At 37.0% G+C, this 24,586-nt stretch overlaps 2 protein-coding genes across 2 annotated transcripts; one reads left to right on the top strand and one right to left on the bottom strand.

Moving 5' to 3' along the window:
- Positions 1–281: 281 nt before the first annotated feature.
- ETFDH (electron transfer flavoprotein dehydrogenase) lies at positions 282–20,348 on the bottom strand (the record flags this gene model as incomplete). Its single annotated transcript, XM_084246361.1, has 13 exons — positions 282–445; positions 1,385–1,606; positions 1,834–2,016; positions 4,733–4,901; positions 6,795–6,938; positions 8,107–8,247; positions 9,421–9,567; positions 11,843–11,920; positions 13,873–13,991; positions 14,408–14,489; positions 15,719–15,948; positions 16,310–16,450; positions 20,315–20,348. The coding sequence occupies 13 exons, from the start codon at positions 20,346–20,348 to the stop codon at positions 282–284; spliced, it is 1,854 nt and encodes a 617-aa protein (XP_084102487.1).
- Positions 20,349–21,068: 720 nt separating this feature from the next.
- Positions 21,069–23,135, top strand: LOC311178276 (uncharacterized protein C4orf46 homolog; the record flags this gene model as incomplete). Its single annotated transcript, XM_084244746.1, has 2 exons — positions 21,069–21,254; positions 22,980–23,135. 2 exons carry the CDS (start codon positions 21,069–21,071, stop codon positions 23,133–23,135), a joined length of 342 nt encoding a protein of 113 aa, XP_084100872.1.
- Between the last annotated feature and the right edge of the window lie 1,451 nt (positions 23,136–24,586).

Raw genomic sequence — 24,586 nt, forward strand, 5'->3', positions numbered from 1 at the left:
AAGTCTTCAATTGGACAAATTAATGTCCATAGTGATTTTGCTGATACTGAATCTTTGAAGAATTAAAGAGGTAAATTGCTACTACATCACTTAAATTTTATTTAAGAGAAGTATTTTGTTATGGGACAACTGTAGGCACAGTACAAAATTTTTATTTCACTGAAAATGAGCACTCTGCTATAAGATATATACTTGTTAGCCTCTAAACATTTTGAAGTTAGCTTCCATAATTTGGGGTAAATTGGCTTTCAATTGTGACTGCAAATAAAATCAGTTGTAGTTTACATTCCATTGTAAGCAGGTCCTCCACCACCTTCAGGTACCACCCAGTTAATATTCTGACTTGGATCTTTAATATCACATGTTTTACAATGCACACAGTTCTGTGCATTTATCTGTAATCGAAATCCATCACCTTGTTCCAAAGGTACAAATTCATAAACTCCTGTAAGGAAAAACAATACTGTGAAGTAATTAACTTTAGCTTTTTAAATTCAAAAGTAGAAATTTAAGTCCTGGAAACAATTGGTATAGAAAACATGAAAATTTTGTTATTGGAATGTTTTCCCATGGGGAATATTAAGATCTTTATTTGTGCTACTGCTGTTAATATGTTAACTATAGATAAAAGCAGAAGGTATAGCAGTATTTGGCTGTCTTCCCAATGAGGGAATTCAATATTCAGGAGCCTTCAGTTTCAATTATATGTGTGTGTGCACATTATAGTTGAAAAGACAAATTAGATCTAGTCCTTACCTTCAGGGAGTTTACAACCTACTGCAATGACAGAAATGCCAAAAGACAGCTGAGGGCCCTGTCCTCAAAGAGAATATATGCTAGTCCCTCTCTAGAATATACTCATTTTCAAATATCCAAATATTATTTTAAAATAGCACTTGAAACTTGTTTCCGACTGTAATTCTAGCTGAAAGTTTACCACTAAACAGTATAAATGATGAATTTAAAGTTTGGGAGGAACCATTCCTTGAGCTGAATGTAGCCATACTATTTTAGTATTTATACATGCCATACACATACATATGAAGAAATTAAAAAAAAAAGTCACACAAACATTTAATAAAAGTATTCATTGGTGTGCCACAATTCTTATATTGGTTTGAGGGTATGAAGAAAATTCTTTTTTTTTTTTAAGGCATGTCATCTGAACTAGGCTTAAAGATTTCATTACTTTAATAAATTATTCCCTATAACAATGGTGAAAACAATAAAAATAGTAAGTTTCCAAAAGGATAGATGTAGGAGTCATTTACAATTTACAAGCAATGGGAGGAGATACAGAAATTTCTTAAAATGGCAGCATATTACTAACATAGTCAAGGCAAATATTTGTATTTTAGGAATGAATGGAGATGACATTACTAACCTGCAGGGCAGAATCGCTGTTCGGGCCCATCATATATTGACAGATTTCTATTTACAGGTACACTGTCATCCTTTAAGGTTAAATGTGCTGGCTGGTCATGTTCATGATTAGTACCACTCAGAGCCACTGATGACAGAAGGTCAAAACTGATCTGTCCATCAGGTTTTGGATACTCAATTGGTGTGCAGTCCTTGGCTGGCTTGAGCTGAGCAGAGTCGGAACCTTCACAAGTTTTGAGGGAGATTTTTTAATAAAAATTCAACTTAAACATTTATGTAGAAACTTCAAACTGCTATACCAAAGAATAATACTTTAGTTCTTTAACGATGCTTTCTTTTAAGATTCTGAATTTATCATTTAAAACAATTAACTTCCTCCACTAATTAATGGATACCATTCATGAATTTTTAATAATTATAACATTCGTACTCTCAAATGTTTTCAATTACCTTTATGTTTTAGAGTCCATGGCTCCATTCCTCTAAATATCCAGTAAAAAATTCCAGTATAAATCATCCCTCCATATACACCCAGTATTCCATGGCAGGATGGTCTTATATTTCTAACAGAATATAGCTCTTTCCACACCCATGATTTCTTCAAATTGTCCTCGTACTCAGGTACATGAAGACCTTTTATCAAAAACATGAAATGTCAAAAATGTGAGATTACCTCAGAAGCAAAGTTCTATATTGTCAGAGTATTTTGCAAGAGAAATATATGATAAGTGAATCTGACTTTTTTTTTTTTAAGATTTATTTATACAAGAACTAGGGTACAGGCCAGAGGCGTGGGAGGGTGTGAGAATTCACCAGAGACAGAGCAGGGAACAGAACAGGCAGAACCACCCAAAACACCACTGAGGGGAGCAGCAGGCAAGACAGGAGAGGTCTGCTGTGCCATGTGGGTTTCTCCTTGGCTGGCTGGGAATCGAACCCGTGCTGCAGAGGCTGCGGACAGCTTCACAGCATTGTGCTCAACCCACTACGCCACCGGGGAGGCCCTATGACACTCAATTTTAAACAATCATATAAAGTCTCACTGAAGATTCTTTCACTATGCCCACATCTTCCAAAAAGACAACTACTTTGTAGATGTCTGTTAACAGTAAGACATTTGACTCATTCCATGAGAAGTTAGTTTCAAAACTCAGAAAACTGAAAAGTAAGCTTAAGATGATTGTGCCACCTATAAAAGTGAGAGATTGTATAACTTACCTTTGAAACACTTCTACATTTTATGGGTTGAATCACATCCCTCCAAAATGATTCTGAAGACCTAATCCCCAGTATATTAGACTTGGTCATAATGGGGTTGTTACAGATATACTTAAGATGAAGCCAGACTGCAGTAGAGTGGGTCCTTAATCTAATGACTATCTCATCCTAGTAAGAGGAGAGGCAGACATTCTGAGCGAGGGCAGGCAGGTCAAGACAGGCAGGACGAATCATCAAATATTTCTATGCAGATATTGCTACTGTGTATGCCTTTTATCCTTGCATTTGTTTACATAATTGATTTGTGTATGTTAAGTCATCCTTGCATTCCAAATCTTATTTGGTCATGGTATATGAGTCATAATAAATTATTGAATTACAAAAAAAAAAAGGCAGGCAGGAGAGACTGGAGTTACTCTGTAAGCCAGGGAACGCTGGTGGCTACCAGAAGCTGGAAGAAGGCAGGAAAGATTCCTACACATTTCACAAAGTGTGGTCCTGCCAACACCGATTTTAAACACTAGCCCCTAGAATTCAGAATATATTTCTGTTATAAGCCACCAGTTTGTGGTCCTCTGTTGTGACAGCCCCAGGAAACTAACACCTGATACCTGATGTACTTTTCATGTGGCTACTGGCTCTTACAAGCTTTGAGAAGCCGCAATGACTGGTCGCCGTTTCCCTTTCTGTCCCCATTCCCTTTCTGCCCCTACCGTACTCCTGCTTACGTGTGGACTGTGCACGTGACGAGGGGGTCTAAAGAAAGATACTTCGCAAGAAATTCAGGAAGAGTGCCATTATTTAACCATTACATTCTACCAGCCTATTCTGTTCTTGAAGTACCCTCCTGCCTTTTCTATTCTTTTTTTTTTCTATTCTATTCTTTTCATCTCCCCCACCCCAGGCCTCCATTCCTACAAAGATATCTGAGGGCATAGTCAGGTTGCACACTTCTAACTAGAGGAAGATTTGTGGCCTGGGAGTCTAAGGAATAGGGTTTATCAAGTATCTACTAAGGTCCTACTATGTGCCAGGTGTTTGGGATTCAGGGTGATCAAAGTCCCTGTTCTTTTAGAATTTCCCGTTCAAGAGACAGGAGATAAAGTTGATAAATAAAGTACACCAAGAGGTGGAAAATACTACAGAAAAGAAGTGCAAAGGGGGTTGGGAGTGCTTTGTGTTGCAGGTTAATTGGTATGGTCGTCAAGGTAGAGCCTAAACCTTTGAGTAAAGGTTAAGGGAATAAGGGCATCAGCCATGAACAAAGAACACGAGACGGAAGCATACTTTTGCATGTTCCGAGGACAATGAAGGAGCTAGTTTGCTGGGATGGAGAGTAAAAAGATAATCAGAAGGCTTATTTTCTGGCTTTTGAGAAAATCACTAGGTCTTTTGGATTAAGGATTATTGAGGTACAAGTGCTACTGTTCATCTCCGCCACAGTAGAAGTCAAACATATACATGTCTAAGCTTGTAAAGCCTGCAAAACTGTTCTGTTTTCAGACCGATGGGAGTGTAGTATCAGTCTGTGTATTACATGCATGTATATGAAGTACTGTTAAACTTGTCATTTCTAAATAGCTGGAACACCAGTGGTACTAATGCTACTTCTGATGTGACTAAAACGGAACACTGCTGTAAACACATCTGATTACTGACAGTAGGTCATATCATTTTCTTTGCACAGCACACAACCTTAATGCTTTGTTTAAAGGGACAAATGCCATCTATATCTTTTAATGTCAACTAAAATATACGTAAAAAAGACATCAAGATTTTTATTTGTATGTATTTTCATCCTCTACACCATTGGTTTAAATAGCTTCTTGTTTTTAATGTCTCAATGAAGAACCTGACAATTATCTGTACTTTATTTTTTTTGAGATTTATTTATATGTACATACAAGAACTGAGGTTTAAGTCAGAGGTGTGTGTGTGTGGGGGGGGTGTGAGAGGTTTCACCAGAGACAAAGTGGTGAGTAGAACAGGCAGATCTACTGACATACACTGCTGAGGGGAGTAGCGGTCAAGGTAGGAGAGCTCTGCTGATAGCTTGATGGCACTGTGTCTTTAACCCCTGTGCCACCAGGTAGTCCCCCAATTATCTGTACTTTAAATAGGAAGTTCTTACCTATTGTCTTTGATTGGAGATTTTCATTGGTTAGTTGATTAAAAATAGACTCTGCTGCCAACATTCCGCTTTTCATGGCTGTATGGGTACCTTTGATCTTGGGAACATTCATAAAACCAGGGCTACAACCAATTAGTAAACCACCAGGAAAGGTGAGTTTTGGTATAGACTGAGAAAAGAAACATTCAAAGTGCATTTGTTAATTCAAGTTAAATAACAAAATTAAACTAAAAAGTTAAAATATAGCTTCTTCAAGTCTTCTCAAGTTAAAGGGGAAAACTGAAAAATAAGACAATTTTGTGATCTGCCTTTATGTGAATTCTGGGTAATATGATTTACAAAGGATATTATCTTTATATATATACTTTTTAAAAAAAAAGATTTATTTATTTATTTATACAAGCACTGGGTACAGTCAGAAGCGTGGGAGGGTGAGAGAATGCACCTGAGCCAGAGCGGAGAGCAGAACAGGCGGAAGGACCGAAGCACACTGCTGAGGGGAGCAGCGGGCGGCAGGAGAGGTCTGCGTGCCATGTGGGACCCTCCTCCGGTGGCCGGGGAGCAGCCGGGGATCGAACCGGCGCCGCAGAGGCTGCGGGCAGCTTCGCAACCCAGCGCTCAACCACTGCGCCACCAGGGAGGCCCTATATTTTTATTTTACTTTGATTTCTAGGAATAGAACCTTAGGTTCTAATTATGGTAACACTACAATTAGGTACTACACTAAATAGTGTATTTTTTAGATAAAATTCCAAAATAAATTTTAAGACAAATGTTAAGACAGAAATAAAGACATGTGACATTTGTAGTTCAAAATAAATTCAAACAAACTCAATGTTCCACATTAGTGCCTCTGAAGAGTTTACAAAAACATATTGGAAATATCTGAACATTTGGCTAATTAAATCATAAAATATAAATGAAAATGTGTGTGTGTGGTCATCGATTCCTGCCAACTCCAAATCATCTGAGATGCTGAAGCACACAAGGCAGATGTTTTTAAATACAAATCTATATGTAATATACAAAAATCTTTACACTGCAAATTAAAGTAGAATTAGACTGACAATAAGTATTACAACCATTAATTCAAAAGATTTTTAATGGGCTTCTGAACATGATTATGCAATTCAGTGAATATTTGTTGCAAAATAATTACTACTCTAGAAACAAAATTTACCTCGAAAGAAGTAATTCCTAACAACAGAACTTAGGGAAAATGTTAAGATTCTAATAATCACATTTATAATTTAGCGATGATTTTACTTGACTTTATGAATTACTATTATAGTAATAAAGCATTCAAAACTTCACTTTAAAGTTTAAATGAACTTCTCCCCCATGATTTTTTGTTATGTTATTATTACTATAGAATTAAAAAAAATCTTATTTCTTAAAGAGTTCTAGATTTCTAGAATATTAGAGATAGAAGGAATCATTTTACTTTACAATTTACCCCTTAAGGCAAGAGAAGTTGAATATGCTCCAAGTCATTTGGTATATGTTTTAGAGCTGATTTTTAGATTATCTTATCTAACACTATTTCTACAATGGTACTAACTTTATTGTTAGCTACCTAGGTCTGTTTTTGATGTTCAGTTAGTGTACTTTTAATACACTAACTGCATTTGACAAGATTTACTTTGAACATATATAAAAATAGGACAATTAAGGGGAAAAACCTAAGAGAAGTCACCTAGAAGGCAATGATGTTATCACATTGTTGAGAGGAATTAATTACCTTTGTGGAAAACTAATTTGCCTTTGGATTTCCCGGCAGCTAAGGAATAAAGGGAAATATCTAGGTCACATAATTTTAATTTTCTGTTTGAAAATAAACCAATAAACAACAAAATACCATTAATTTATTTACAGAAATCAATATGCTCTTTAAATTATATTATTTATTTAACTATGTTGTGACACCATTTTATAAACACCAGTTGCTTTTGCTTAATAAATTTTCCTATAATTTTCTGTTCTTTATCTAAAACATTATATTGTACTTTCAATGTTGAACTTATACTACAGAAATAGGGAATAAGAACATTGCAAGAGTTACCTGAAAGCCACCTTCATTCAGAGCTCTGGCTCCATATGCGATCCTTTTTCCACCTTCCAATGTTGGCTGAATGCTGGGATGGTGTTTCCACCTTTGGAACTCTCTAAATGGACTCAGGTAGGGATTTTGATAGTCCAGGCCAACCTTAAAATTTTCATATTTGAATGTGACATATTTATACAACTATGCATTTTTGTTTCAAATTAAATCAAGCAAAAACGTGAGAAACATGTACAGAAAACATGTACATTAAATTCTTAAGAGTAATATTTGCAGTAGGCCAAATTAAAATAAATAGCTGAACAAAATATGTTTGAAAAAGACAGGGTAAACAGAAGGATACCATTTGTTCAATGTCTAAATTGTAAGAATTTAGACATTAAAAAAATTACTGTTTTCTGACTATCAAATTCCGAATTAGAAAAATATCGGTAGCTATCTCAAACTATGTTTCTACAAAAGGAGTTTTAATTATTTATTATTCATTTATCAATACCAAATCTAGAAATAAATGAATAATCTGTACGTAGTACCACTGAGGCAAAAATAAAGACACCCGATGTAATCACACTCAGGAATAAAGAGGACAAGTAATATAGGAGGTGACACTTCATAAAACATTACCCAAGTGCAGAAATAACTACTTCTTTTGCGTTGAAAAGATTAAGTCATTGCAATCAACGACAAAAAGGTGATGCACTGACACTTAATCTGGGTGTCCAAGCACACCAATAATACATAAACATAACAATGTGTCATTTACAAAGTTTAACCATGACATTACACCATAAAGCTGCCACTAATTGCAGAAACTTGGATTATTTTTAATTGTAATGTTCAAAATTATTTACTGCAAAGATGAAAGTGGCCTTTCAAAAAATGGAGAAATTGCTTATGTTTTTAAAAAGTTACAGGTCAATTTGGTGGGCACATGTCAAAGTGAAATGGGTTTTGAAGTCAGGCAGCTTCAGGTGTGAATTCTGCTGCTGTCATTCACTGTGTGTACTTGGAAAAGCAGTTTAATCTGTTTGGACTTCAGTTTTCCAATCAACAAAATAAGGTTGCATCTACCTCACAGGACTTGAATGAAATTTAGCATCTCAGTAAAGTACCAAGCACAATGCCTGATGCGTGGTAGCTACTGTTACTAAAGCTGTCTATGCTTAGGCAGACTAGCAGCTGTAATAGTCATAAGCACTTTACATGTTGAAAATTATAAAAAGCATTTTATATTCTCCATTTTCAAAGCCCTCATTTTATAATACTGATGATCTTATGATTCTAACAGTATAACTACATAGAAGGGACATACCACAAAACCAAGAGCTACGAGTGGTTCCCCTTCATTTAAGTGGTAGAGGAAGGAGCCTCCGTAGGTGTGTCTGTCCAGGGGCCAGCCAACCGTGTGATCTACTCTCCCCGGTTTCCACTTCTTTTCGTCAATAATCCATAACTAAAAGAAACAGTCTTGGGGTATTATTTAATTTTTGTCACCACAATGTACTAAATTCATTTATTTATGAAATTAGAAATGAAAAACCAGAAAGAGAAACGCACCAAAAAAGTAGCTTAAGTATCAAAGAAAAATCTATCAAACTGAGACATGCAGTACAGAAAACAGGTTAGAAGAGTAAGGAACTTATGACAGTAGATTCTCAGATATGTAAGACTTCCTTAAGACTTGGATGAGATTATAGGAAACACCACTGAAGAGAGGAGGGACACTTCTGGGGTGTTGTTAATGTTTGCTGTCTTTGGGGTGGTGCTTATATGGGTGTATTCACTTATAAAAACTGAGCTGTACCCTTATAATTTGTTACTTTATGGTACATATGTTATTCTTCAATAAAAGTCTACTCACCCCACCTCCCCTCCGCATATCCCAATCCCCATCTGAAGTAAATTGTTCAACCTATTTTCAGACTATTAAGGTTTAAATTTTCAACAATTTCTACCTTGAAATATTGTCTAAAATGCAGACATTATGGCATCCTGCTACAATAATTAATCTCTTACTCATAATACGATGAATCTAGTTATATATAAAATTTGAAACGTTCTGAGCTTTAACCTAAAAAAAAATGTAAACAGGTTACAATAAAACTTTTACATACTAGTATGCCTAAGGTTTAGGAAAAAACATTAGAGACTGGATAAACTGAGAAAACACAACATTTAACCTCATTAAGGTTTAGGCTACAGATCAACAGACTATGGCTGAGTGTGTTATTTCATGAACTATATTACAATTTTGAATAAAAAATTCCTGTATGATGTAGTCATCTTGCAAGCAGCATACCATAACAGGTTAAATCCTATTAGCCCAGAATGGCATTACAATGAAAAAAAAAAAATGTAGATATTTTCAAGCTCAAGCCTTAAAACATTTGATAAAACAATTAAAATGTGTTGATACAATGTAGAAAACAATGGGATTTGGTTAGTAATATTTAAATGGACTTGAAAATTATTCCAAATATTTTTTGTCAATATGAGCATTACAAGTCAATGAAAAAAAAAAAAACAGCAACTATAAAAATTAAATCAATATTATAGACTACAGATAAAACAAATGAATTTAAGCTCTGTATTTCAAAGTTGAAACGGCAAAAACAAACTAGGATACCTCCTTCAGTCCAATTCCATAGGTTTGGGGGTCACAATTGGCCCTCAAATCAAACTTCTTATATAGTTGCTTAGATAGATGTCCATGGCAACCCTCAGCAAAAATCGTGACTTTAGCATGTAGTTCTAGTCCTCGTTCAAATGTTGCCTAAAAAACAAAACGTTAAATTATTACATTTGACAAGATATAAAATATTTACAATCTGATTTTGAATTATGATTCAGGTATAAAAAAAGACAGTATAACTATAATACTAGAAATAAAACTAAGAGTACTGTTGTATGTGGAATCTAATCTAAATTATATAATGTCTCTTCTGTCTTTTGTTATATTTTTTTTTATTTCAAAAGTACTTAAGTTTGTAAGAAATAAACCAAAGCATGCTCATGCAAAAAAATTTCTCACAAAAAGAAAGTGAAAAGTATAAAGCCATTTCTCCACACTCCTGATTTTCCAGTCCTATTTGAAGCAAAAATACTATTAATAGCTTTCTTGTGCATCATACCAGAAAACTTCCAGGAATAATAACTCTATAGAGCCTACGTTTATGTCCTTCTAACACAAATAGGGTCATATGAAATACACTCTTGAGCTACTTGCTTTTTCACTTTAATTTTACCTGTTCTCTATTGTTAAATATATACCAAAAAAATGAAAATTTTTTTCCAAGAGGAAAAAAGTTACAATTAAAGTTTTTCTCAATCTTTTGCTGTCTGCATTTTGAGCTTATGTTTGGCACATGGTAGGTACTCACTGAAATCACTGAATAAAGGAATATAGAATAATTAGGTACTTCTCATAGGAAATTTTTTGATATTTCTCTATTCATACATGTGCATGCATGTGTATAAGCAGACACACTCATACAGAAAATAGGTTTACACTAACAATCTTTTAAAAAGCTCTTTTCACATATTATAAGGTGATTTTCCTAAGGCAATATATACCAGCTAGAGCATCCATATTTACTGTTTGAAAAGATTCCTTTAATTTTTCAACCAATTCTCAACAGGTAGACATTTAGGTTGTTCTAGTGTGTATCACTATTAAAAGCACAGCATGAATGAATATCCTTGGTGCCAAATATTTTCAGTCTGAATGATAAGAATTAACTTATCATCATAAGTTACTAGAGTGTTTGAACATCTTTCACATTGTATTGGTAACTTCTATTTTGCCCTGTGATATGCTCATCCATGTCATATATACGCACATATACATGCACGCACATTCTATAGAAGTTTACTCAGTTACTTTCTGAATTGTTCTTGTCTCCTTTTTATACCACACCCATCCATAAACCAAGTAACAACCTAGAATGTACCGTTATACCCAAATGTATATGCACACACACATAATGAGACACATGTACACTTAAACTCTCTTGGATCTTGTTTGACTTTATAAATATGGGATTATATGATAACAAACTTTTCTTAGTAATACTTCATGCAAATCTTTTCAAGTCACCATATAGTACAAATCTTTCTTTTTAATGGCTGGGTTACAGTCCTCTTGGAAATACCAGAGGTTACCCAGTCATTCTGCTACTGGATAATAGCCATTTACTGCATTTCCAGTTTATTTGCGACTATAAACCATGTCATCAAACACACATTTTCATTTACAAATGCTTACAATCTTGTTCAAGAATGACAGAGGAGAATAAACTATGAGTAAACACGTTTATTGAGGAAACATGACCTAACATGTACTTGGCACTGTGCTAGGTAACTTCCCGTGACTTCTGCCCCCGTGGAGTTTATAATGTATTTGAGAAATTAAGGCAATAAACAAACATGAAAAGCCAAATTAATTCACTGAGATAATTTGTGTTTTGTTCTTGTTTTTACTTATAGGAAAGAAAAGTATTTTTTTCCTGTCCTTTCTAAGGAAACTTATAGTGTGAGATCCATATACTAAGATTTTCCTTTCCAAGTTGTGAAAACCAGACTACCACCTTAGGCTTATATTTGAATGTGAAGAAGACAATCAGATTTACATCTACTAAAAGATGTTGAAATCAAGTCAAAGATTAGTAATACAAATGATGCTTATCCAAAGAAATGAAAATCAGTGCAGGTGGCAATGCAACTGATTGATAACCTACATATGTGTTTTTTGAATTCTCCTTGAACATCCTACTGATTCCCTCACTAATAAGTGAAATAAAATCTTTGATAAGTGTGTGTTTTATGTTTATATGACTTACGTTTTTATCTTAAAAAATTATTCTTTAACATGTCATATCTACTTGCCTAAATCATTTTGTTCAAAGCTGTTTTCTGTGCCTTTTAACAATGGAAAATTCCATATTAATGTGCAACAAGTTTGTAGCTTGACAAGTTTGTAACAAGACAATTATGGTGTTTACATTGATTCTTTTTTTGTTAGTTAAGCACATAACATTTAAAATGCTTACCTTTGGTGCACCATCCTTTTGTATCCCTACATCATTAGTGGCAATTCCTTTTACACTACCATCTTCATGAAAAAGTACCTAAAATGAAAACATACTTGTTATCACCTAAGGATTCATAACTACTGTGAAAAGAAACAATAAACATTAGGTTTTTAAATAGTGTTTAGATTATAGAAATGCAGACTTTTAAAATGTTCAGGCAATAAAGAAAAATTGTTTTTAAAGACACTGATTTGTGTATAAAAAAGTACACAGCTCAAACAGTTGATAATGGCGGAAATGCTACAACCCTGATGAGCAAGAGAAGGGGGAAGCTACTATGGAGATTATTAAAGAAACCATTAGTAAGAGTTCAGAAATCTTGAAAAAAGGGCTTATAGCAAATGAAGAGCATCAGGGTAGATGGAAAGAGGATAGTGTTGGGAAAGCCTATGTCCCAAATGAATTAAGAACCCCTCCAAAACAGAGAAAACAAAAGAATGAACAAAAGACAGAGAGGCTAAAGCAAGCCTCAAACTGATTAATTTCTAGAGCAACAAAGGGGGGGGACACTGATCAAAAGTGTAAGTCTAAGGATGAGAAATAGCAATACTCCATAACCCTTACTTGGTTTCTATTTCATCTCTTTAAGAAAATGCTCTTAGGGTAAGGCAGTACACAGGCAGTACTAGAAAAACCAACCAGCGTAAGAAAACATGGGAGTGGAAAGGTAAACAAGGACTAGCAGCAAGGAATATGAAAAAAAGATAAACACTTTATTTGATATCTTAGAACCAGTCAAGAGTAAAATGTGGCTATAAACTAGAACTGAATCTGGCTCAGAGTACCAAAAAAACTGGTTCACAGATCTTTAATCTACTGATGATCTTTACGAAAATAAAGACAGGAGAGGTTGAAGAGACAGAATGAGTGTCTGTGTTTATTCAGTAAGTACAAAACTTGTGGTTTTGACACTGACCCCAGTCAAGAACATTTTAACTTTTAAAAAGCAAAATAAGACTCTTGCCAGGGTCTGCATCTCAAGAAAGTCTTTCTTGAGGCCTCAGAGACACCTTTCAAATGTGATTTTCAAGGAGGATGGTGTCTGCCCCTCTGGGAATCTAGACTAGATGCTTGGTTCCAAGTAACTTCCCGCTTGTAAAAAAGATACATTAAGTTTTATTTTTCCTTTGGATAATGACAACTAACATGTATGTAATGCATCATATCTGTTTGGATATATAATAGGGAGTGATTTCTTTCTGTATTGCAATCTTCCTAACAGAAGGCCTGTGATGCACAGTCCAGTCCTGGATTAATGCTTGTTCAATACAAATGTTTTATTGTTTTTTATAATATGCAGAGGCGATTTTTCTTGATGGGCGAGAGATTTCAGTTTTAATAATTTCCCCGTAACATGTAGTGAGAATCAACAGTATATTAATGTTAAAAACTATTTTGAAGAAATTAATGGAAAAACAGTGGGTACAGGTTTGCTCTCCACTAAGTTTGAAGTAGTTTAGTCATTCTGGTTGTCACTTTACAAAGAGGATTAAAAGGGATGCATTCAGATGAGGGCAATGAGAATACTGAAGGAACTCCAACTAGTAACATGAGGGATGAAAAATTGAGAAAATTAAACCTACAAAAAACCCCCAAAAACCAAAACCTTCAGCATGAAGGTGGGGAAGAACAGGCAGAGCATAATTATAATTGGAAAGCTGTCTTTGGAAGAGGGCATAGGTTTGTTCTGCATAGTATAAAATAGCAGATATGCAATATAAAGAAGAGAATATTACCAAAATCCAAATAACCCCCCTTTTTTTTTTAAATCCCCGATGTTCAATCATAAGTTGGGCAATCACTTGATGTAGGAAAAATATAAACAAGTACTTTTTGGATTCGATCTTTTTAAGATTCCTTCAATCTTGTCATTTTAAAATCCTACAGCTTTTCTAAAATATGTATTTCTTTAATATTCTTGGTTTATCTTCAAAAGAAAAAAGATTACTTCCTATAAACATTCAAAAAAAAACCAAAAGTATGCAAACCTCAGCAGCAGCATAACCAGGGTATACTTCCACACCCAGGGCTTCTGCCTGCTCTCCCATCCAGCTTACCAAATGTCCCAAGCGTACAATGTAATTGCCATGGTTATTCATTGGAAGACCTATAAATACATACTTAATTTATAAATCTGACTTTGTATTCATAATACATCACAAAAACATGATTTAAACATTCTAACCAACATATAATTTCTACATATATATATACATTATCTTTTTTTTAATGCACATTATCTTATGGTTGTAATTTCAAATTATTTTCTACATTTGGATCTAGCGTTCTAATTACGAAATTAAAAATTTCTAGTTGGCTTACAAGGCCAGTTCTTCTAAGCTGGAAGACAAAAGAACTGAGTTCTAGTCCAGCTTTTCCACAAGTGAGCTATATAAATTTGGGCAAACCCTTCGAAATCAGGCTCAGTTTTCTCATTGTAAAAGGAAGGGACTTCACCAGATGAAATGTAGTTCCTTTCCGCTACGCAATACGGTGATTCTATGAGTATTTACTATACCTTACCTGGAAGAATTGGCACAGGAATTCTACCTTTCTCTGTTAAAATCCCAAATCTGTCTTCTGTTACAAGAGTTTTAAGTGGAGCCTAGAAACAACAAGGAAAATAAAGTTTTTAGTTCAAATTTGTAAGGTAAACATAAGTAATAAAAATAGTTTAAAAAACTGTGCCAAAAGGGAAATGGAACTACCCTCCTCACTTTTCTTTCAGCAGTTTCCTTTAGAAAACTTGAACTGTAAATCCTTTGCTCTTGGAGATGTATGATAATCTTTTTAAAAACTAATTAAGTCAGGTCTGAATCCCAGGAATGTTTTTCTTGGGGGCCTTGGAGACATCTTTGAAATGTGAAGTCAAGCAGGATGGTGTCCTGCCTCTCTCTCTCTGTGGGAGTTTAGCCTAGGTGCCTGCTCCAAGTAGTAAATTCCTGCTTAATGAAAACATAAGAGAAGTTGTGTTTTTCCTTTGGATAAAGACATCAACTTGTATGCAAATGGATTGTATCTGCCTAGTTATATAGGACTTTGATGTGAAAACCTTTTTCCTTCTCTTAGAACTGAGAGTGTATCAGGGATAACCCAAAGATATCTATTTCATATATTTAAAAGAGATCTTTAACTAGGCAAAATGAACACATTTCTATTTAAAGAGCTTGATATTTTAGGAAAAAAGAGCATAGCTGAAATTTCTGGTATTCAATTTATTCCACAGGGAAAGAATACAGAAACACTTATAAAATGTTTTGAGCTTTACAAAATATATTCACAGATACTGAATATTCTAACCTTGAAGGCAGGGCAGGTATAGCATAATCTATTGTACACAAGAAAGAACTTGAGGTATACACAGTCTAAGATTTCAAGTAAGATCACACAAATTATGAGAGCAGTAAAACTGGCATTTGTTTTTCTGTTTAGCATATCAATATCTTTTCTGCTTCGGACATGGGAGGCCATATTAATTTATTCTTTAAAAAATTAGATTATCCTCTCTGACTTTATATATTACAGTGACCCCCAAACAATATGTTACATCTAACTGAGAACAAAGAGAGAAATACCTATGGAAGAAGTTAGAAAATATCCTCAAAATGAAAATGCTGTCTTTTACTCAGGACAAATATTCAAAGGTCTCACCAAGAAAACTCCTCATGAATGCAGTGCATAAATACATATAGAAGGCATTACATAAATACATGAATTAATATCTTTAAACTCATTTGATATGATTCAACTACAGAGAGAATTATATGAAAAAGGTTTTCCATATTCCACTGGAAACAGATATGTAGTAATGTATAAAAAACAATTTTTTCATACTCCCTTCTCCTTCCAGTCTGGGAACAGTTCTTCAAAAGCACACGGATCAAGGCAAGCCCCTGAGAGAGTATGAGCTCCTATTTGAGCAGCTTTCTCCACTAGACACACTCGGACATCCTTTTCATGCTGAGCAGCCAACTGCTTTAGACGAATAGCTGCAGACAGCCCTGCCGGGCCTGCACCAACTATTACTACATCTGCTTCTTCTGCAAACCTCTCCATGCTCACTCCTGGGAGGAAAAATGTTTAAAAAATGTATACATAAAAATTCTGTGATAAAAATGACCTGGTAAAATGACAAGCTATTCTAGAGAATTATTTATAGAAATAGTCCCTCTGCTTTATATATAGTAAGTATGTTAAGTAGTTAGAGGTCTCTTAAGGTCTGTTGTATGGCAAGTTTTATTTTAGTCATTAAATCAATTTTTAGATTTATTATAAATTTAGCAAAGATTTGTTTTCAAATATTATTGCACAATAGATCTGATAAAGCTATAAAATGAGATTGTACACTATCATAAAAAATATATTTTTCTCTACAAAATGATATAAAGTATCAAAAAGTCTCAACAATTTTATATAAAGTCTTACCTTCCCATCTCTTGTCCTTATCCCGGGGATATATTGTATAGTGGGTAGTAATTCGAGGTACAACGGAAGTTGAAGACCATCTTATGGCATACGGAGGTAGGTAATTTTTCTTAATTTTTAAGGCATGGAAGCATTGATATACTGCATGAAAATTATGAACATTAACATTATTTTTCAATTAGTTTTCCTTAGCAGTAGACTAAACCCTTTTCCAAAGGAAAAAACTCTAGAAAGAGGAATAAGATTTGACTTATGGTGAGTTTTTTGTTAATCAGCCCTATGACCTCAAATCACTTACCCTCCCTAGAGTGCAGTTTTCTCATCCAAAAAGGAAAAAGACTCACTAGGTTAGCTGTCACGCACCTTCTTGATCTGATATCATTTTATTTCATTTATATTTCCAAATATAATTCATGGTGAATTTTATGTGGAAACCTGCTCATCATGTTCTGACCATATCAGTACTGCAGACAATTCAGTAAATGATTAGGCCTCTACTGTAGAGCTTTCAAGCTTTCAGTTGTGATATGAACCAAAATAGATTGTTCTCTTTCTTACTGCAATCTGTATTTGTGTTCAACCTTTAATTATTTTCTCAGGTTGTAAAAGAAGATTAATCCTTCCACCTGAATAAAGCTTGTCTTCCTAAAACCCCCACTTCGTTTTAGAGACATTGCTTCATTAGATCCCCTTTCTTCCTCTTGTATTTTCAATTTCTAACTCCCTTCTATGGTATTCTTCCCATCACAAAAAAGGGATCGAGAGTCCTTGGGCCTCCCCTGGTGGCGCAGGCAGTTGAGTGCAGCGCTGTGAAGCTGTCCGCAGCTTCTACGGCGCCGGTTCAATCCCGGTCAGCCAGCGAGGGTCCCACCTGGTGCAGCAGACCTCTCCTGTCGCACCTGCTGCTCCCCTCAGCAGTGTATTTCGCCAGTCTGCCTGTTCTGTTCCCCATTCTGTCTCTGGTGAATCCTCTCACCCTCCCGCACATCTGGCCTTTACCCTGGTTCTTGTATAAATAAATAAATAAATCTTAAAAAAAAAAAAGAAAAAGAAAAAAAAGGGTAACTTACTGAAAAAAAAAAAAAAAAAGAGGGAGAGAGAGAGAGAGTCCTCCCTTGAAACCTGGCCTGACAGATAAAAAAATTTTTTGGAGCTGTACGAATTAAGTCTGTGATGGGAGAAGAGAAAGAATAACCAAAGGAACAGAATAAAGAGTTCAGAAATAGGATCCATGTAAGGACTTGGTATATATTAATGATGCCATTTCAAATTGCAAAGAAGAGATACATACTAAATGGAGCAAAAATAGGCAGAAAATAATTTTAGGTAATATACCTAAGATATGATGGCACATGTCTATACAAAATGTGTATGTACACACGCCAGATGTCATGTAGTTGGAAGCTCACTTTGCTGCAATTCTAATGCTAATTATTCACCCAGAGAATACAAAAACACTACTTCGAAGGGGTATATGCATTCTTATGTTCATGGTAGAACTTTTTGCAATAGCCAAGTTAAGGAAATAACCGCTGTGTCCAAAGACAGATGAGTGGATTAGTATACATACACAATGGAATACTACTCAGTTATTAAAAAAAGACAAACTTCTGCCACCATTTGCAACATGGATAGAACTGGAGTGGATAATGCTAAGCAAAATAAGTTAAAAGGAGAAAAATAAATACCGATGGTTTCACTCATATGTAAAATATGGAGAAACAAAACAAAATATCACATAAAACCAAGCCAATAACAAGGCCCAGAAATATGACTGTAGAATTGAGACAATCATAGGAGGTTTGGGAGAAAAAAATGGGGAGGGGGCTCAATGGACTATGGTAGAGGAATGTGGGTCCTTTAACAGTGGGTGTGGTGCAGTAATATACCTGCAGGGTGTGATCCTATACTGATAAACTATATACAGTGTTGCAAAGCAATGATTCACAATAAAAAAACAAATGATTAAATTAAACCTTTGACAAATGCTAACTGATGTAATAAAATAATAAACAAAATAAGCAGCACAAACACAGCAAAAAAAAGATACATAAAATACTATGTATCAGTTCCTGAGTTCAACTATAGTATTCTGCATAATAATATTTGTACTATTTATTAAAGATTACTTGTTTTATGATACATTGTAATTAAGTAACGGAAGTTATCATTTTGCATCTGAGAACTGCTGTTCTGGTATCAGACAAAACTGTAAATCTATTACTTGTACTGCTAGTGATTTTTGGAACAGAGTAATCTGACTTTCTCAAGGGGGTTAAAATAAAGTCACAACCTTTACCCCTTTCTGAAAACCAATCAGGTATTTCACTTCAGTGACATGAACACTTAAGATTTGGCTAAATTTTGGTAGAGAAGTGAGGCCAAAAAGTTACAGAACTCGTAACAACACCTTATTAAAGTCACAATGACAGGGCATTTGGGACCATCTCCAATAATCTAAGTATCCAAGGAAAAGGAAAAAGATAATTTTGGTGAAATTTGCTTAGCACTTGGTCCAATAATGATTTCAACTAAATCAGATAGAAGGGCTGATACACTCTGATGGTCGAAAGACAAACATATCTACACGTTAGGTGTAGTAATACATGCACAATTACAAGAGCTTTAAACCAAATTCTAATCATTCAATGAATGGAACCAAATTTGACAAAATTCTACCCTTATGAAATTTATACAAGAATATCCTTGAATTTGAAATGTGCACTTTGTTTCATTCTATAACAAAAAATTCTATAACGTTTATTTTAAAAAGCCAATTGTGATAGACCTCAAGCTCCTGTAGTGAACTTTTGGAAAAGTTTAATGTAATTGCTTTATTCTAACATTATTTTTTTTTTTTAAATAAATTTTATTGTTATATTCCCCATACAATTGCAGCCCCCCCATTCTGACCCCAATCCCTCCCCTCCCGCCCCCCTAAAAGTGTCTCTGGTTCATAGTTTTTTGTTGATTTTGATTTTCACTATCTTATAGTTATTCATTTTCCTGGTCCCTTATTTAAGTTTTCTAGATTCCTGCTATGAGTGAGACCATCCGGTATTTTTCTTTTTCTTTTTGGCTTATTTCGCTGAGCATGATCCCTTCCAGCGCCATCCATGTTGCTGCAAATTGCATGTGTTTATCTTTTTTGAATGCTGAGTAATATTCCATGGTATATATGTACCACATCTTCTTGATCCAGTCATCTATTTTTGGGCATTTGGGTTGTTTCCAAAGCTTAGCTATTGTAAACAGTGCTGCTATAAACATAGGGGTGCAGGTGTTCTTTGGAATTGATGTTTCTGTGTCCTTTGGGTAAATACCTAGGAGTGGAATTGCTGGATCATATGGAAGCTCTATGTTTAGTAGGTCCAGAAATCTCCACACAGCTTTCTAACATTATTTTTTAACGGAAAGGGGGCGGTAATGAGGTATTTTCAGGAGTCATCCTGAGTTCTAGGTGGACCCACAATACGATAATCCCATCGAGTTAATTTTAGACAATGTAGAAAACTATTTGGCTCTTGATATAACCTGGTGACTTGAGCAGCAAATGAACGTTAATCACGATGTGACAGATCACTCTTCCAATTCTTAAGAAAATGACTGCTGCAAATTCACAAGTCAGGTGGGCCAAGGAGAAACACTGTTGAGATACAATTTTTCCCCCCATTTCCAAACAGGCACTAGGTAACCCCTGAGCTTTGGGATAAGGATTTGGAAAGCCCCAGTTCAGAAGTCCACTCGGGGACCATGTTGCCAAGTTTCCTTCGCCCGTGACCTTTCGCCTAATTGTCAACTCTTCCAACTGGGACAACCTCAGGGGAAGGAACTGGGGTCACCCCCCAGGTGCAGACGCCGTGACCTTCGCCCGAGTTCAGCCTGAGAAAGCTGACAAAGGAAACGGAGGGGAGAGATGCCCGCAAGCCCCGGGCTCGGTCCTGCCCGTTTCGCCCTCACTCCTCGACCTTCCTCCACTCACGCCCGCCCCGTGTCCCCTCTCACCCGGGCAGGACAGCCTGGTCAGCGGGACCGACATCTTCACTGTAACCAGGACTCTGTCGGACACACGGAGACGGCGAGGCTCGCTGCGGGCGCCGGACCTCTAGGCCGTGGGGGGCGCCATCACCTGGGCGAGCGCCGACCCTCCGCCCAAGTCCGCCTCTCCTCTCGGACGCCCGCTCTGGCGTCGCCGCGTCGCCTCCTTTTCCTCACTCTGCGCCGGCGCCGCGCATGACGCATGGTCAGCAGAGACTTCCGGGTCACGTCTCGAAGGAAGCGTGAGGGCCTCCAAGGCCCGGCGCTGCCCATGGCTCCTGGTTGCGTTTGGATCCGCATTTCCTTCTCTACCAGGCGTGGCAAGTGCGCAGGCGTCGGGCATGGGGTAGGGGGAGTGGGGGGGAAGCATAGGTCAGGGAACTACACTTCCCATAGTGCGACGCGCGCAGTCGCCGGTAGAGGAGGCGGGGCGACGCGAGTGGCATCTTGGGAGCTGTAGTCTTCTGCGCAAGCGCCCGCTGAGTCCGATTGGTGGTTCCGGTAGAGGCGAGGCGCTGCAAGAAGAAGGCACTAACTTCTGATTGGGTCTCGGGGAAAAATGAAAAGTCTTCGCGGTTTTGGGCCGAGACCCAAGAGGAGACCCGGAGAGACTCTGGGCGGGGGAAGGCGGGGCCTGTGGGCTTAGGGCGCGAGCGGTTGAAAGGCGGCTGGTATCGGTTGGGCGGCTGCAGATCCACTCCGCGGTCCCCGGTTCGTCTCCATGGCTGCCCCCGAGGAGGTGCGGGTTTCTCTGTCGCCGCCAGCGCTGCCGTCCTCTCCCCCGCGCTCAGACGACTCCTCGGCATCTTCTCCCGGCCTCCCGGCGCGTTTGGACTGGCCGGTTCCGAGCCGGAGCAGCGGCCGCGCGGTGGACCCCCTGGAGGAGGTGGCGCTGCAGATCGGGGACGTGAGTGTCGGGGGCGCGCGCGGGGCCGAAGCCCGAACCGGGGGGGCCAGGCCGGGCCGGGGAGTCCAGCGCGACCCTGGGGTCCCGCCCTCCTGCCGCCCCCGAGGGTGTGCGCTGGGACGTCCGGCGCGCCCGCGGCCTGGTCCAGTTGCCCCCACCCCTGGGGAGTCAGGGGTTACCTCCCACCCCCACTTTTCTTCATTTTTTGCCTCGCCTTCTGGTTTCCATTATCCGCTGTAACCCGAAACCTCGCGGCTCTCCCGCGCGGATTGTGCTGCCCTTTCTGGCCTCCCCTCCCCGCTGCTGGCTGCGGTGCAGGGAGGTCGGGCGGTGGTTGCTGCCGCGGGGTTTGCGAGCCCTCTGTTCCACCTGGCCCCCTGCCCAGAGCCGGCTGGAAATGCTATTGTTTGTCCCAGGCGTGCTGTGCACTTTGCACTGGACGCTGCCTGGAGCGGTTAGTTACGGCCCCTCGGGTCTCGTTGGCTTCGTTTAAGACCCGGAGTGTAATTGCGAGAACCGGGTGGTTTCTGCGGAATCTGGAATTCCCAGAGACTGGCGCGCCCGCACCTCCTTACCCCAACCGAGCACACACACACTCAGGTGCAGAGGTCAAGGTTTCAGTATTTCAGGCCTCTTGAGTGGGTGTGATGGAATGAGAAATGTAGGGCGTAATCTTTTTGGAAATTTTGGTCCTCCGTGCAGATTGGTACTAGGGAGTAAACTCGATTATCTCATTGCTCAACAAGTATTTGTTTCCTTAAAAGATGTCTGAAGTGCTGATCCGGCTGTTTTTTGCTGAACAAGCCTGGTTTGAAGTGCATATGTAGAGTGGATTGCTGATGTGTTGCCTAGGAGCAGTGTTATTTTATAGATTAGGTGAAGAAATAATTTGATTAAGAAGTGAGTTTTCTCATGCAATTTGCAGCAACATGGATGGAGCTGGAAGGGATCATGCTCAGCGGAATAAGCCAGAAAGAAAACGAAAAATACCAGATGGTCTCACTCATAGCAGCAATCTAGAAAACCTAAATAAGGGACCAGGAAAAAGAATAACTATAAGAAAGAAAAAATCAAAATCAACAAACTACTATAAACCAGAGACACACTATGGGGGGGGGGGCGAGGAAAGGGGTCAAAATAAGGGGGGTGCAATTGTATGGGGAATATAAAAATTAAAAAAAAAAAAACTTTCAAAGGAAAAAAAAAAAGTGAGTTTTCACCAAGACCTGGATATTTTCAACATTTGTATGTGTTTTGATTTTGTTGATATATTTGTGGGATCAGTTCTTTGGGCTGTACATTTTCATGATCTGAAGTGTTCACAGCTTGAAAACTAAAATGAAACAATTCCCAAGTTCCCTAAATATAAGTGAGTTGTTTATGGTGACTTCAGATACCTTGTACTTAATGTCAAGGGATCCAAATCACTTTGTTAAGCTAAATGATATTCCTTTGTAGTTTCAGTTAAAAAAAGTACTCAGTTGTCAGGTCTCATACATAGGGATATCTTTCAAGTAGACCTATTTCTTCAAAGCATACTTCATATTAAAGAATTTCTAGGTTCCCTGAAAGAGTGGTGTTTTATTTTGAGGCTTTTTAAAATTTTAAAATAAATTTACTTGGGTATTGGATTCAAGGTTCTAAGTTCCTTTATGGCTATTTATAAAACAAGTTGACAATTTAAAAAATAAGCTTTTTATTTGATTTTTTTTTTTTTAATTTCAGGCAGCATTTTCATTAACCAAACTTCTTGAAGCCACATCTGCAGTGTCAGCTCAAGTGGAAGAACTTACCTTAAAATGTACAGAAAATGCACGCTTCCTTAAAACATGGCGGGACCTCTTGAAAGAAGGCTATGATTCTTTGAAACCAGATAACTGATTTGACTGTGTAATAATTCACACTTTGTCATATAAGATATTTGCACATTACCTTATCTATAAGATATTCTCTTTCTAGCAGTTCTGTATACTCACAGTGAAGTTTTTCTTGCTTTTGTGAAAGCCATATACTGATGTTACTTTTTGCTGCTGGCTAATATTTGTTTATTCTTAAATGCTTTTTGTTCTATAAACTTAATGAAAATTACTTTATGGGTAGGTAATCTTAACAATGCCATGGTGTTACCAGTAGCAAATGAGGTAGACTGTTGCTCATTTTGCAAAAAGACGCCAAGAATGGCAGAATTTGAAGTTGAGCTTCAATTTATGCAGTGTGGGTATTAACTCCAAGGTTACCAATGTTAGCTCAAGTTCCCTAGAACCAGTGATGGCTTCTTCTGTGTCCTTAGTACTTAGAACAATGTCACACAACCCTCATTAAATAAGAGTTGACAACAGTTAAAAGTTATTTTTTCTTCCTGTTTTTAGCATGAATGTTGTAATTGTCAAAAAACAGATTTCAATCAGAACTTCGTTGACTTGAAGTGAAATGCTTCCCTTAACTGATTACAGCTTTTAAATACATGTTAAGATTTTTTTTGCCCTTCTGTGCTGCTTTTTAAAAAAGCTTTTCAGAATATGAAAGCCTGTTTTATCCTATTTATTTCTAAGCTTAACTGCTTTTACAGATGATATTTCTTATATTTGATATTATGTTTGTTCTCCTTAAGTGCCTTATTAAAATTATGGTTCTGTATGATTGCTTTTGGAGCTTTGCAAGCTGTCTGTAATTTTAAAGATGTTACTTTGTTTTGAATGCATCTAATCTGAGTGATGCAATTGTTTTCTGTTTTATTTGTTCTGAATCTTATGTTATCCTCTTTCTCTTTTTCTGGTTGTGTATGTCATGTGTCAGCAATTAGGTACCTAGTTCTCTACTACATAGCTTCTGGATGTCTTTGATATGGCATCTTAATTCTTTGTAGATCCGGAGATGTGTACAGAGCTATATTCTAACACCCACAAGGGGGCCATGCAAGGGGACAAATGGATGGACAAAGAATAGTTTTGTTTAGCATATTAGGTCATAGTTCTTGATTCACTTTTTACGTTGATAATTACACATATGCTGTGTTCCATTACCAAAGAGATGCTTATTTTGTTATTAGAAAATTATTTTTCTTATATGTATGAAATTGCAGTTTTCAAATGTACAGAAATAAAATCTTAAAGCAAATTTTATTTCCACTTTTTTGGGTTTATTATTTTAAAATTTTTTATTGAAATAACAGGAAAAGGGGATGATTTAGAAATCCTTGTAGTCTCACCATGCAGATTTAATAAATGTTAGAATTTGGCTCTCTTTCTTCAGATATGCATATTTTAAAAATATAAATATTAGCTACATTTTGTTACCTTTTTTGATTCCATTCCCTTCTTTCCTTCCCAGAG

The sequence above is a fragment of the Talpa europaea genome (genome assembly GCF_964194135.1).
Source record: "Talpa europaea genome assembly, chromosome: 10".
Taxonomy (NCBI): Eukaryota; Metazoa; Chordata; class Mammalia; order Eulipotyphla; family Talpidae; genus Talpa; species Talpa europaea.